At 39.8% G+C, this 16,435-nt stretch overlaps 1 protein-coding gene across 1 annotated transcript; it reads left to right on the top strand.

The window, feature by feature from the left end:
• Positions 1–977: 977 nt before the first annotated feature.
• Positions 978–2,686, top strand: K441DRAFT_617291 (acetyl-CoA synthetase-like protein; the record flags this gene model as incomplete). Its single annotated transcript, XM_067645786.1, has 2 exons — positions 978–1,271; positions 1,319–2,686. The coding sequence occupies 2 exons, from the start codon at positions 978–980 to the stop codon at positions 2,684–2,686; spliced, it is 1,662 nt and encodes a 553-aa protein (XP_067500387.1).
• Between the last annotated feature and the right edge of the window lie 13,749 nt (positions 2,687–16,435).

Below are 16,435 nucleotides of genomic sequence, written 5' to 3' on the forward strand. Positions count from 1 at the left end.
GCCCAACTGATCCGTCCTCTTTCTCGTGGGATAAGCACCCTTACCTATGGCCTGAGTGGATCTGAAAGGACCCGCAAGCTCCACTTGTTAACGGCTATGGTGGGTGATAGTTTCCTATAGAGCACTGGACCCGGTGTGCCCGCGTTTTCCCGCATTTCTTGCACCCCGACGTCTTTCGGCGAGCGTCGGGCTCCTTTTTGTCCGGCGTTCGGTCGCAAACGTTGAGGAGCTTATCTCGTGCTACGGCATATACCACGTAGGGGGTACCTCCCCCGAGCAGAGCCTCGCGATATCGCTCGCTGAGTTTCGGGAACAGTAGGGTCAGACGAGCGGCGTCCGAATTAAGCCCCGATCGAGTATACAGCGAACCGCTCGAAGGAAAAATACTAGCTTAATGTTTATTAGTATATCAAAGGATGGTCTTCCGGGGTGGTCCTCTGGATCCGTTCCCCTGTGTACGTGTGTATGCGAGCACGGCAAGTCATATATTAAAAGCGCTATACGGCCCCTTGGGCTAGAACACTCTAGAGTAGAGATTCCGACGGCCTGCAGCTACGGGATAGCAAAGGGATAGCAACCAAATATATATGCCTTACTAAGGAAGCATCTTACCTAAGATTGTCCCCCACACTATTTCCTATAATAGGTAAATAACTCCGAGGATTAGCGCTTCTCCAGATATTACGGATTAGGATCTGTTTATAACAGAAATATGGGCTCGAATTAGTCGCTCCTATTCGCAGAGTCTCCTTATGAGGTATAAACGTGGAGTTTCAAGGCTTCGGATGGCGTTGGGGAATTAAGCGCTAATCGTTGGAGACTTCCTACTGCTATACCTACTGCTATACAAGTCACAGATATCCAGCATACGCGGCCTTTTTATTTTATTTAAACTGCTTCGATGCCTCTCTTAGATTCTATCCTTTCTTTACAGTTTATTCGGCCTTACTATCCAAGATTTCAAAATGGGTAAGACGATGCCGAATCCCAAGGAAGCCTACGGGCGGAGGCTTATGACTTCCATTATTGATGATCTGGCCTGCTCGAATCCACAGAAGACTTTTATCACTATACCAGCAGGAAATAAGGTCACCGATGGACAGAGAGACATCTCGTATAGGGACATGGCACAATCAATCCATCGCTGTGCCTGGTGGATAGAAGATACGCTGGGTAAGGGTGTTGACTTTCCACCAATAGCGACTTATATGCATCCGATGGACTTTCGACATGTCATTCTTACCTTTGGATCAACCAAGGCAGGCTACAAGGTATAATATGAGGTAGCCCGGATTATTCCATAACTAACGTCATTTAGATGTTCTACAGCTCTCCACGGAACCGCCCAGATATCCAAGTTGCGCTATTGGAGAAGCTCCAATGCACAATCCTCCTCACACCTGAAGATATGTCAGAGACAACTAGAGTTGTGCTTGAGAACCGGCAGATGAATAAGTACATCCTGCCAAATCTTGATTATTTTCTGTCCCAAAAGCCCGTCGAGCCATATCCGTACAGTAAGACATTCGAAGAAGCACGTAAGGATCCATACGTTGTCTTGCATTCATCTGGTTCGACAGGCACACCAAAAATCTTGGTCTTGAAGCAAGGATCAGCAGCAGCCCATGATGCTTTTCAACTTTTCCCCAGCTTAGGTGATGCCCCTTGGTTTGTCAATACTTGGACTGGGAAGCGAGTCTTGACGAATTTCCCGTGGCTGCATGCCGGAGGTGCTCACATCATATCCAGTGGTATATACAATGACTTCATACCTGTTATCCCAGCAGCATGGCCTCTCACAGGTGCTGATGCGAACCATTTGCATGTACACGGCAATGTTCAGGCTGCCTGGTACTCTCCCTCTGTCTTGATGGACGTCGCACGCAATCCAACCTTCTTGGAAAATATGTCGAACTTGACCAATGTCTCTTACTCCGGCGGAATCTTACCCGCTCATGTTGGAGATGCAATTTCAAGACATACACGCGTTTTTGGCAGCATGGCTTCAACGGAAACTGGAATCCTACCGGGTGAAATACCACCACCAGATATGTGGAACTATTATCGATATGATGAGCGCCTTGGGCACACTTTCCGTCATTATGCGGACGACATGTATGAGCTGGTGCATATAAGGGACAAGACAAAGGAGCCTTTCCAGGGTGTCTTCTTCACATTTCTTGATGCTGAGACGTATGAAATGCGAGACCTCTACATCCAACATCCTACATATGCCGGATGGTGGCGTTCCTCTGGGCGCATCGACGACGTCGTTATCATGGCCGACGCCAAGAAACTCAACACCATCCCGTACGAAGCGGTCATCGAACAGCACCCTGGCATTGCGACAGCCTTGATATGCGGCACAGGGCGCCCCCGACCGGCTGTCTTGGTGCAGCCTAGCCAATGGCCGGAATCGGAAGAAGAAGAACGCAGTCTCATTGATGCCGCGTGGCCAATTTTTGAGAAAGCCAATGAAGCAGGACCGGTCTTTGGGAGGTTGATCAAGGAATTGGTCGTGGTGGCGAAGCAATCTAAGCCAATGGCAAGAGCGGGAGGGAAGGATACGGTGATGAGGAAGGAAAGCCTTCAGCTCTACGAAGATGGGATCAACGAGGCTTATCAGCGTGCCGAAAAGCTAGGTCTACTTTATGGCGATATTGCGGATACGGGTAATTTAGTATAAGCTTGCAGAATTCACTGACTGTAGCTACGAGTATTAGGACTATGTCTTAAGCATTTGAAAGATCAGGAATGTCCAGACAGGACATACCGTCGTGTTGATTGAGACCGTTATTTTTAGTATATGAACGACTAAGGCGTATCGGGACTGTAGCAGCGCTGATGCAGCTAAGTGAAATATCCAAGCCTATAATCAAAGCCGTATTGGAATTCGACATCGCGACTGCAGAAGACGAATGTGGGTCAAATTTTGCCTATTTAGCGGTGCGAACCTGTTGCGAGATATTTCTAAGATCCTTAGCTACGAAGTCGTATGCTTAAACTGTTAAATTATGGGTTTCGTATCCACGCGAAGGATTGATTAGCGTCAGGCGCCTAACGAGTAACACGAGCTTTTGTAAAATATGTGAAAGGGCGAAGAGGTATGTAGCTGTCGAATGAGACTATAGATTGTTCTATATGGTTTCCGTCCTATAACAGGTATTGATCTTGATCTAACCGCCTCCCGGACATCGGGCAATGGCATTTTAAGGGGCTAATTCTTTTTAAGCGGTTTAGAATATCTGGTATCTAGTCGAGTTAATAAATAGAGGCTCTATTGGTCTTGTCTAGTATATATATTTAGCTCTATATAGAGGCCTAGTCTTTTCCTAGATATAATACTAAAGCTACTTTTATAAAATATAAGTAGCTCTAAAGTTTATAGACTATCTAATTAACAATCTAAAGATTAACTTTAAAATGCTACTATATACCTAAACGGTAAACCGTATAGATAAGATATGGTTAGGTTGCCCCTAGGTTATCTTAGGTGCCTTAGCCGCTTCTTTAAGGAATTTGTGGCGTTGTGTAGCCCCACTCTGCCAACTCGTGCGAACTCCTGAGCTAATTAGCGGCGCGCACTAACTCCTACGAACTCCTAAGCCAATAGAACGTCGCGCTAACCCCTACTACCCCTGCTATCCTAAAAATTCCTCTGCGAAGCGTCTAAGAGATTATAGGCACGCGTTTGCTGTAAACTGGGCGCGATTCTTAATATATACTAACTTTAAGCAACTATAACGGGGTTAATATAGTAGCTACAGCTACGGTTTACAATGCAATTAAATTATAATATCCTCTATTAGTAGATTCCAGTAAATTTAACTAGCTAACTAACGTATCAGGGGGCGAAGTACAGCCTTAAAGTTTAAAGACGCGTTTTTGAACCCGGTTATACCCAACTAGCCTTATTAACATAGTAACTATACTCCACTACTATAACTCCGTTTACTATTAAACTTTATAAGGCGCCTCTTATATCCTATTATAAATAGCTCACCTAATTATACTATACCTATACAATATTCGTGGCGTATTATTAGTTAGGTACGCTCTTTTAGGGACTCTTATAAGCTTTTATAAACTCCTAGGCCAATTAGAAGAGCTTTTATAAACTTCTATAAACTCCTAGGCTAATTAGAAGAGCTTCTATAAACTTTTATAAACCCTTAGGCTAATAAGAAGAGCTTTTATAAACTTCTATAAACTTCTAGGTCAATTAGAAGAGCTTCTATAAATTTCTACGAATACCTAGGCCAATTAGATAAGCTTATGCAAGCCTCTAGGCTAAGCTAGGTAGATACTAAGATATAGGTCTAAACTAAAGAAGAAGAAGAAGAAGGGCACCGACCGTTAGGGTTAATGGCATAGATCTTAAGGTAGGGTAGTAGAGTCGCCTACATTACAACCGTTAGCTAATTATGGTTCTATTCTAGAGACTTTATAGTTAATTTAGAGTCTAAGTATAAAGCAATTACTATTAGTTATCTAATAGGCAGGGTGTATAGAGAATGTTCTATTCCAGCATAAGGTTATTAGCCTTTGCCTTTAGCAAATTCTTCTTTAAACCTGTCTATAGCTTAAAGACTTTAAGCCGCGCAATAAGTAGGTGCGCACTCTGCGTCGGCTTATATTTGGGAAAGGCGATACTCTTCTTATTGCCCGTATAGGCTTTAGTAAAAGTCTAATCTTCTATATATATTCTATCCTTACTAGTAAGATTACTATCTAGATAATACCGTTAAATAAGCTTAGCGACAAGTAGTTAGATAATATTAAGAAGATAGATAGGTCTAGTCTAGTTCTTATTAACGCTAAAATAAGAAGTTAGGAGAAGGATCTAATTATAAAGATTTAGGAAGGGGTATATACGTATATACTTCTTAGACCTAAGTAGGCGTTAATAAAGTCGTTCTAGGACGCCTTAAAGGGGCTAGAGCTGCAGTCTTAGATTAGGCTAGTTATAATTAATAAATATTATCTAGTAAAGGATTAGAAAAGCTTCTAACCGGCCTACTTAATACTAGGTAAGCTACGGATAATCCTCCGTCTAAGTATTATCTAGTTTACCTATTCTACGATACTTATAAGAAGGTAGAGAGATTAGTCCTATCGCGCGCTAGGTTCTAAGTAGTTGGCGTTTGCCTATACTAGACTAAGGTTATAAGAACATCTATTAATTATCTGGATATATCTATATATATATAGCCAATTTCTAGGTAAAAGGTAGACTTATAGGAGAACCTATATTTTCTATTAGATAACTATATAGATAGCGATAGAATACCTATACCTATATATATACTAAAGATAATAGTCTTTATTAATAGTCGAATTTCTATTTAGGATATAGTAGAGTACCTTTAGAATATACTACTTTAGAAGTCTAAGACGTATATAAAAGGGGCCAATAAAAATAGTAAGGCCATTTATATTAGTATTGTAATCTAGGAGTTTACTACTACTATATAAGAGTATAATTATAACTAATAGTATATAGAGTTTAAGAAGCCTTCTTCTATTATCCAAATTATAATAGCTATAATCTCTCTTAGTATAGACGTAAATGTCGCTAATATTAAGCGCGTAATTATTTAGGGGTTTCTAATTATAAAGAGCCTAGGTAATATATAGCAGCAATTCTAGCAAAATTGGAGCTCTTACTGCACCCGGCCTAAAAAGACTAAAACCAACTAAAAGAACCCTGAAAAACACCTAGAGAATCCCCCTAAGATGTATGTATCGTAGGGGAGGCACACGTCGAGCGACGGTGGCTCGCATTCGCGCGCGTCCACCAGAACCACGCCTAGCAATGGACCTCTATAATAAGAACGGGCGAATACTACACCATAAAGCGGGAAGACCTCTATTAAGAAGGTATCTAATAAAATATAAAGCCTATTAGACGCGTCTAGTATCCGCAGCTATAGGGGAGTAACTGTTAGCTATAATAAACTAATACAGCTAGTAGAATGGCTCCGCCAGTCTAGTAAACCTTAGGCGCCCCTCTAGCAAACCCTTAATTAAATCCTCTAACGGCTAAGTAAAATTAAAAATAAATAAAACCCCTCCTTACCGGCGAACCATACCTAGGCTACCGTAGCTGCGCTTCTATAGTATAGGGTACCTACTCCCCTAAAGATAATAACCGGGTATATAATTATAATACGCCTAAATATAGAAAAAGTAGAGGGGCTTAGGGAATAATTAGAAATAGAAGTCCTTACGGAGATTTATAAAGAGGTCTATAACGCTATTATAGTCTAATACCTTAGGAGCGGAGATATTAGAGTTACCCTAAGGGACTAATAGGTAAAGGAACGAGCTATAAAGGTAGGGGATAGGCTAGGAGAACGTATTGGCATAAAAGTGCTCCGCGAAGATTACCCAGTTAAAGTCCTAGCGGTTCCCCTAAGCCTTAGGGTAGAAAAAGGACGCTAGGCGGATAATATAGCAACTATATATAAGATAGTAAAATAAACGGAATACCTTATACTAGGACTTAAGATTACCCGAATCTAATGGCTTTAATAGGAAAATGTAAACTAAGTATACGACGAGAATAATAAGAGGATACGAGGGTTACTAGAGACTCGCTAGGGAAACGCCGGTCAAACGCATGGCTCCCTTATCGTCAGCATATATATACTAGGAATGCAAAAACTTCTTATCTAAAAAGGTATTATTATAAATGGCCTTATATACGACGTAAGGCTCTATAACTATAAACTCCGACTAGAATAATACTATCGCTATATATAATGGGGACACACCTAATCCACATATATAGTATAGGTGTGCTGCGGCTACTATATAGGCCCCTATAATATAAGATACTGCTTAAATTAAGACTAAATAAAATGCGTAAACTGCTACTAAAGTATATATAAGGCGTGGGAGAGAGAAGACTGCATTAAATATAGGAGACGGAAGGTAAGGGCTTAACAGCTGCGAGAATAACTATACGCTAGGTTATATAAATGGAAATAATAGGCAATAAGCTAGGGGGGCGTAGGTGCCTTTTTAGCGTTTCCTACTATTAATACTAGGGGGCTAGGCTAGCTATCCTAAGCCTTAACGGGCCAGAAGCGACGCCGCGCGATATTACTAGACTATATAGGGATATAAGGATTATAGGGGATATAAGGGAGAGGACGCCCTGTAGGAAGACCCTTATAGATAGCTATAGTAAGCTTAAGACCAGGATAATTAAGAATTAGACTTAACGCGGTAAATATAATATTTATAGCTAACTCTTAAAGGGTATATAGCTAACTAGTAAGAATAGGGGAAGAACTAGAGATAATAATAGATTTAGATATAGAAGCGCTAGTAGGAATATAAGACACGGGAATAGAAAGCTCTATATAAAATAAGTAGTAACTAGGGTGCAGATATAAGAGATAGAAGTTCTAAATATCCTAGAGAAAGTGGAAATAGGAGAAGTAAGGAACAAAGGAGAGGCGAAGGACCCTTGCCGGGGGTCCGCTACCTATCTATTATATAGTATAACTGCGGTAATATAAACTACCGTCTTGTAAGGCCCTTACTAGACAGCCTAGACCTAGAGAAATATTATATCCTTGCTATATAAGAGCCATATTATAATGCCTATATATAATTAATATACTACCCCTAAGGATTCTAGCTCCTATACGAACTAAAAGCAGCTATATACGTGTGCTTTATAATCAGCAAGGCTATTAGCCTGTCCTTATAGTTATAGTAGGCAGTTAACCTAGATATTATAGTTATAATAATATAGATATATAGGGGACCGGTATAGATTATTAACGTATATAACCCTAGGGTTAAAGGGGTCCTATAAATAGAGAATATTATATTAGTAATAAGCTTACTTAGAACCGAAGGTATAGAGTCTATCCTATTAGGAGATATAAACCTCTACTACCCGCAGTAGGGGGGTACCTATATTACTACTAAATAATAGGTAAAGTGCCTACTAAGAGCTATAGACACCTAGGGCCTTAAGCTGGCCACCCCCCTAGGAGCAATTATATGGCAATAAGGCACCGCTAGAAGTATAATTGACCTTATATTTATAGACGAAGGCCTATACTAGAGACTTAAAAGGTGCAACCCTAAAGAAGAATAGGTACTTACTTTAGACTATATCCCTATTTAGATATAGCTAGATCTAGATATTAAGGCGCAACTAAATAGTAAAAGATACGTAATAAGAAAGCTTAAGACGGATAGCTTCCTTAACACAGTTAAACAATAACTTTAAGGCCTAGAAGAAATCTACCCGATATTAAACAAGCGAGGCTTATTAGCTACCCCTAAGGAAATTAACCGAAGACTAGAAAGGATTTAGGCAGTAATTAAAGACGGGCTAGAAGAGTACTGCTTGGTCTTAAAACTGGGCCCCTACGCGTAATACGTATGGTCCATATAATGCGCGGTTCTTATTACTAGCTAACGACGAGTAAGAAGAAAATATATAAGTAGCTATAATCCTAAAGATAAGAGATAATATAAAGATATAAGAAACTAGCTAAAGAATACCCTAAAAAAAGAAGTAAGGAATAGCTGGAGACGGTTTATAAATAAGTATACTACTAACCCGAGCCTCCCCTATAATAAAGGTCTTTAGAGGATAGTAAAATAGGTAAAGAGAAAGGCGGGACGTCTAGTAGAAGACCTATACCTTCCGCCCCTATAAAGACTAGGTAAATTACTAGCTATAAGCGATAATAATAAGAAGGTAAAGATCCTTATAGAAAGATTTTTCCCTTAACCAGTTTTAGTAGACCTTAGCGATATTATGGGCGAAGCACCAGTAACTTGCCTAAGGGTTAACAGCGATATAATAACCAAAGAAATGGCCAGAACTATTAGCCGCCTTTTAAATAATATAGTACTAGGACCAAATAGGATCCTAAATAAAGCCCTAAAGACCTACGGACCACTAATAGCACCTTAGCTTACGGATATAGCTAGAGCATACTTTATAATAGGCTACTACCTAAGACTTAGAAGAGCTATAATAACGTTTATCCTACGTAAAGAAGGTAAAGCAGACTACTTATTCCTAGGGAGCTACCGCCCTATTGCCTTAAAGAATACCCTTAGCAAGATCTTAGAAAGGGTAATAGCGGACCGTATGGTAGATACGGCTAAGGAATACGCCCTACTACTATAAAGCTAAATAGGGGTAAGAAAGAACCGCTTAACACTATTAGCACTTACGCTACTCGCTGCCACTATTAAATCTGTATGGGCGATGCGAAGGGACTTTGTAGTATTAATGCTCAGCCTAGATATTAGTGGCGCCTACAATAACATACCCTATAAGCGTCTCCTATATATCCTTAGGGTAAAAGGCTTCCTAGAATAGATTATATAATTTGTTTAAGGGTTTATAGGTTAAAAAGAAATATTACTAGTCTTTAGTAGATACTAAAGCCCCCCTATCGCAGTTGTAACAGGAATACTATAAGGATTACCCCTCTCGCCTATACTCTTCCTTTTCTTTATAAGCAACCTACTTAACTCCTTTAAGGAAGGGGCGACCTAGGGGATAGGCTTCGTTGACGATATAAACCTAATTATATACAGGCTAACAGCCGTAGAGAATTATAGAACACTAGAGAAAGCTTATAATACCTATATAGAATAGGCAAGGCGATATAGAGTCCAATTCTTACCAGAGAAATACTAGCTAATCTATTTTATAAGAAAACGTAACTAATCTATAGATCTCTAGTATATAATTTACATCTAAGGCTTTAGGGGTTAACCAGTTTAGGGCCTAAGAGTATTAGAAGTATAGGTAGATAGTAAGCTCTAGTAGAGCGCATATATGGCGCAAGCGGCCTATAAGGGCTAAGCATAGTACAGCGCATTATCTAGGATTGTTAATTCTACATAGGGTCCATACTTCTAGAGGTTACGCCTACTATATATAGTAGTTGTCCGGCCAACTATAACATATAGGTCTAGTATTTAGGCCATTAGAGAATCTAAGAAAGGCCCCCCTAAATCACTCCTTAAACCACTCTAAAAGGTCTAAATAGCCTGCCTCTAGAGTATAATAGGCGGATATAAGCGAACGGCTACAGCACTGCTTAAGAAGGAAGCTAATATTCCCCCCCTACAACTATATATTAAAGCCGCTGTAATGTAAAGGGTATAAAAGGAACGCAACTCTAACGTTATAAAGTATATTAAGATACGCCTAAATAAACTATAGAGGGACCCTAGGGCGCCTTACAGGAGAATAAACTAACAACCCTAAAGTAGGGAAGATATATTAGAGAAATAGGTAAAGAAAGTAGAAGAAGAATGGTGCTGCTTTAGGGCCTAGGCCTATATAGAGGAGGAAGGGAGACGCGTAAGAGGCTAGTAAGGATAATAGTAAGAGAGAGAAAGGAGCCAAAGTAGAGTACGAAAGAACGCCGGGAAACTATCTATAGCAATGCAATACTGGCTAAACTAACGCTAGAGAGGCGTATAGGAGTTAAAGGTACAGAGGCTAACTAAGGTAAGAGGAACCCAAGCCGTAGCATGGCTAACGCTATAGGGGGTAAACACTCTAGGGCTCCAAGAAGGCCTAACAAAGGTAGAAAATACAATAGTAATACTCTTAAGAATAGGAATAATAGGACTAAAAGACTAGCTCTACTAGGTGGGTGTCCTAGTAGGTAGCCTAAGATATAGATATGGCTGGCTAAGATAGACACCAAAACACGTAATACTGTTATGCCCCTTACGCACTAACCGAGAAGTAATACTCTTAGTAGCTGGCACAGAGAACTATAAGACACTGCTCTTAATATAAAAAGGCCTTAAGGCGGTTACCTAGTGGCTTATTAGCTAAAATATACTAAACTAGTTCCGGGTTGCAAAGGAAATAGTAATGGAGGGCGGGGGGGCGAGCAACGGGCGCCCCCTAATAACTCTATAGTAGTAGAGTAAAGTTTACAATACTAGCGCGTCCGTAGGCTTATTACGGTAGCAGTGGTTCCCAAGGAGGTTAAAAAGTAAGGTAGTAGGAGCACTACAGGTGACTCACAGGCGCCTTGTAGGCGCCCTATAGGCGAGTCCCAAAAGGCGGGGAGATAGATTACGGGGTTTTCTTAAATAGAGTTTTCTCCCCACATGTATATAAGGAGTAGTCCGCGTGGGCCCAATAGGGATCCNAATCGGACGTTAAGCAATGAATTATTATTAATATATAGCAGCGGATTAGTTAAGGTGGATAAGGGAAGAATTGTACTAGTATAGGCTTTATCTTCTTACCGTACTAGGCGTTTAATATAGAGGGAGTAAATAGGCTAGGACGGAAGCTACTACCGCCATATATAAAGCCGCGGCCCACTTAAGCGCCTTAGAGAGGATATAATAGCCTACCTACTAGATATAGACGGAGTCAGCTTATCCAAAGTTATACGCCTAGCGATATTAGCAATATAGAGAGTGTTGCCTTAGAGATATTAGCTATAAGATATAATTCTATAGCTAATAGCAACCTTCTATTCTAGTTAAAGGCCGAGATAGCTAGTTATAAGAAGTTTATTATTTTGGTCTTTAGTGCTATAGTAGTCCAGTCTTCCACTATCTCGTTACTTTGTAACTACGTAGGCTCTCCTTTATTAGGAACGTCTTCTACTATTAGCGCTTTATATATAGTCCTAAGTACTAAACTTAGTAGTATCGGGTGTCCACGCGGGGCGTCCCTATTACCATCGGCTATCCCCCACGGGAGGTAGTATCTAGAGCAGTAGTCTAAGTTAAAGCGGATCTTTAGCTCCCTAAAGCTGGGGCGGGGCTCGTGCTTCTAGAGCTAGGGTATACCTAGGATAATAGGGGTTACGGGCGAGAGTTTAGTAACGAAAAAGAGCATAGCCTTAGTATGGAGGCTAATTAATATTTAAGTAGTGAAGTAATCTATAATAAGCGAAGTTAGGATACCGTCTACGAGGCGTAGTAGCCTAGGTACCAGCAGCTTCTTAGTTATAACGTTGTACTTTCTTATAATAGACTCTACGTTAGTAAATACCATTATAGTACTACTAGAGTCTACTAGGCTTACTATGTTAATAAAAACTTAGGGGTATAGGTTGCGTAATAAGGAGAGTTGGGTTTAAATAAGGATTAATTTCTTATTACTATTTGCTAATCTAAGATTAAGTAGTAGCTTGCTAATAGAGAGGGCTAATTAGTCTAGTAATAGGGACCTGATCTTCTCGTCTTCCTCCTTATATAGTTTAGACCCTTAGACGCGACTTAGTTTAAGGGTCTATCTTTTAACAACTGGGGTATAGAGCTGTCCTAGCGGGGCAGTTCAGTATCTATCTAGCTGGTAGTGTTGGTATTAGTTAGGGTATAGGAAGACGGCACCTTATTAACAACGTAGCCGGGTTTATATTCGCCAGCCCGGAGTTACTAGTACTAGGTGCCATTAATAGGCTGGGTTCCTATATAGGGTATTATTTAGAGTAACTAAGCCGTAGGGTTAAAGGGGGGTTGTCCGCCGCGGCTATAATGGACTCCGCGGCTGCCGTATCCGCGGCTACTAGTTTATATCGTTTTACGGGCTGGTATTAGGATTGGGTTTACTATCTTAGCGGGGTCGTGGGCGTCCTTCTAGTGGCTAAGTAGGCCGCAGGCTATATATAGTTTATTATTAAAACGGCGCTTACGCTCTACGTCTAAAATTCTATTAAGGTCTATAGGTTCTCCAGTTGCTATTGGGGCTAGGGTTAATATGGGGGCAGGGGCTTAAGTAGGTAAGCGGTGGTTGGTGTTCTTAAGGTTGGCTCGGCATATATAGTTTGCGAGGTTCTTAGCGAATATATCTATCTACTTACTCCAACCTATATAGTCGCTGTTATTAATTTCGTGGGTAAGCCCAAGTACCAGTTCTTCCATCTTTGGAGAGATAAACTTCCGGAGTAGGTCTACCTTCTATTCGTCTGTCTTCCTAGCGCGGACTATTAACTTATTAAGCTCTCCCTTCTAGGACTAGTAATTACGCTCGCCCTAGGGAAAATAGTCAAGCCTATTCTTTGTAACCTGGATTATATTAAGGACCTTATAGTGGGCAGCAAGGTCTTTAAGTATATCCTCCTTAGTAGGCCATTTCCACATAGATATATTATTTGGGTTCTCGTATATAAGCTCCAGGCCCTGCTTAATAAACTTATAGGCTTTGCCTTTTAACATATCTAAGATGTAAAGGATCTGGGATTAGACTATATTAAAGTAGTCCCAGTCACGGTTAAAGACTCTATTAATCTTAATATGCCAGGTCTTAAAGTCAGCTTATTATTCTGGTAGGGTGCCTTTTCCACTAAATATTAGCGGGTCTTTAGATTTCCGTTTTTTCTACTAGGTTGCTACCGTTATTATAGGGGTTGATTATTTTAGAGCGGTAATAGTTTCTATCTGGGAAACAACAAGGGCACTAAAGCTTTCGTTGGCTTTTTTATAAGCGTTATTTGTGTTATACAGGTACTATAGTCCCGCTTTAATATTACTAAGGAACTGATTAGTATAGTCGACAAGGGCAAGGTAGGCTTTATCGGCTTCGAAGGTCTTAGGGTACGGTAGGGAGCGGCAAATTGCCCACGCGATATTGGGGTGCGTCTGTGTAAAGAGGTCTGCGAAAACATCGCGGGGATTCTATAAGGAACTCGAGGCTTTAGCCATTTTGGCGTCGCTAATGTCGCCCATTGTCACGGGACGGGGGCAGTGGCTACAGAGCGTATGTATTCGAGGAGTCTACAAGACGTTACGCGATCGATCGTAAGGGTCGAGGGCGTAAGGAGGTGATATACCTACGCGTAGCTGAGGTGTACGCGAGAGCACGGGGCTCTCCTATGGAGGCCCCTGCGGTAGGGTTCCGTGACACCCATCTAGGTGGTCTTCGGCGCTAGGAAAGAAGGACTAAGGGTCGTTCTAGGAATGTGCTAGGTTATAGTACTAAGTCGTAGTACTAGGACGCGTCGGTCTCAATCAGGGGCGCGCGCAGGTCGCGATTGCTCTAAGGTAACGGGGACGGAGATCAATTGACTGGGGTACAGGGAATCGGTAATCGCGACGGGGCGTAATTAGTGATGGCATAAACTGTCACAGGGCTATAATAAAGTAGGCTAATAAACTATGTTGTGCTATAGAGGAGGAAAGGTCTATAAAGCTATAGAGTTATAAGGATATACGGGTCGCAAGGTTATATGCCACGTAGGTTACATGTCAGGTCATATAGTAAAGGCATGTAGGTTAGTACCATAATAGTATAGTTGTAACGGCTCGAACCATTGAACAAATGTCTTGACGAAGACTTGAATAAATGCTTCTAAGATGAAGCGAACGAATGCTGTATTACGAAGATATCAAGCTGAGGAGCAAGAGGAGGTAGTGAGACGACGTCTATATACACATGCCAAGTCTTAAGCGAACCCCTAACTAGGTGACGCGCTCTAGCGCCGTCACAATAGTAGTATTTAATATTAGTTTAGTAAAAATTAAGTAGTAGTTTTAGTTTAGGGTAAAAAGGATATATTAGTAGTAGTTTTTTATTAGGTATTATAGATAGTAATATAGATAATTTTAGTAATAATAATTTTAGTAATAATAAAAGTTTTAGTAGTAATAGAAGTAATAGTTATAATAGTAAAAATAATAAAGATAGTAAAGATAGTAAAAGTAGTAAAGGTAATTTTAGTAATTTTAGTAGTAGAAATAATAGAGATAATAGTTATAATAATAAAAGTTTTAGTAGTAGTAAAGATAATAAAAGTAGTAGTAATAGTAGTAATAGTAGTAATTTTAGTAAAAGTAGTAGTAGAGGTAGTAGTAGAGGTAGTAGTAGAGGTAGTAGTAGAGGTAGTAAAGAAGGTAGTAAAGAAGGTAAAAAGGTAGTAAAAGAGGTAGAGAGGTAGTGAAAAAGATAGGGAGGTAGTAGAGAAGATAGGGAGTAGTTTTAGAGGTAAAGAGGTAGTAGAGAAGGTAGAGTAATAGTAAAGGAGATAGGGAAGTAGTAGGGGAGGTAGGGGAGTAGTAATAGAGGTAGTAAGGGAGGTAGGGAGGTAGTAGAAAAGGTAGTAGGAAAAGTAAAAAGGTAGTAAAAGAGGTAGGGAAGTAGTAGAAAAGGTAAAGAGGTAGTAAAAGAAATAGGAGGGTAGTAAAGAGGTAAAGGAGATAGTAAGAAGGGTAAAAAAAGTAGTAAAAAAGGTAGAGAAGGTAGTAGAGAGGGTAAAAAAGTAGTAAGAATAGTAAAGAAGTAGTAAAAAGGGTTAAAAAAAAAGTAGTAAAAAGGGTAAAGAGTAGTAAAGGGAGTAAAAAAGGTAAAAAGAAGTAAAGGAGGAAAAGAAAGAGTAGAAAAGGAAAAAGTAGAAAGAAAGAAGATAAAGGGTAAAAAGAAAAAGAGTAGGAAGATAGAGGGTAAAAAGAAAAAGTATAAAAAAAAGAAGGGTAAAAAAAGTAAAAAAGTAAAAAGAAGAAGAGTTAAAAAAAAAGAGTAAAAAGAAAAAGAGTAAAAAAAGAAAAGTAGTAGTAAAAAAGAGAGAAAAAGATAAAAAAGTAGTAAAAAAAGAAGGAGGGAAATAAAGTAAAGGAAAAAAAAGGGTAAGTAAGTTAGTAAAAGAGGTAAAAGTAGTAGTAGTAAAAGTAGTAGAGGTAAAAGTAGTAGAGGTAAAAGTAGAAGGAGTAAAAAAAAAAAAGGATAGAGAGAGGGAAGAAGTAAAGGGTAAAGGAGGGAGAGAAAGTAAAAGAGAAAGTAAAGTAAGTAGAAGGTAAAGAAAGAAAAAAAGTAGAAGAAAGTAAAAAATAGTAAAGGAGATAAAAAAAGTAGTAAAGAAGGTAAGGGGTAGTATTAGAGGTAGGGGGGTAATACTTAGGCCTAAACTATATAGATAAGGTAGGGTTATATTACCCTTAGGGGTAAAATATATATATTAGTTATTATAAATAAAGACTTACCTCTAGGTATAAGAGTTTTTATTACTATATAGATAACCTTAATAGCTTTACCCCTAGGTATAAAGCTATAAGGAAGTTACCCCTAGGTGTAAGAGCTATAAGAAAGTTGCCCCTAGGTGTAAGAGCTATAAGAAAGTTACCCCTAGGTATAAAAGCTATAAGAGAATTACCCCTAGGTGTAAGAGCTATAAGAGAGTTGCCCCTAGGTATAAGAGCTATAAGAAAGTTACCCCTAGGTATAAGAGCTATAAGAGAGTTACCCCTAGGTATAAGAACTATAAGAGAGTTGCCCCTAGTTATAAGAGCTATAAGAAAGTTGCCCTAGGTATAAGAGCTATAAGAGAGTTGCCTCTAGGTATAAGAGCTATAAAAGAGTTACCCCTAGGTATAAGACCTATAAAAGAGTTGCCCCTAGTTATAAGAGCTATAAGAAAGTTGCCCTAGGTATAAAAGCTATAAGAGAGTTGCCTCTAGGTATAAGAGC

The sequence above is a fragment of the Cenococcum geophilum genome, assembly GCF_001692895.1.
Source record: "Cenococcum geophilum 1.58 unplaced genomic scaffold K441scaffold_44, whole genome shotgun sequence".
NCBI lineage: Eukaryota > Fungi > Ascomycota > Dothideomycetes > Gloniales > Gloniaceae > Cenococcum > Cenococcum geophilum.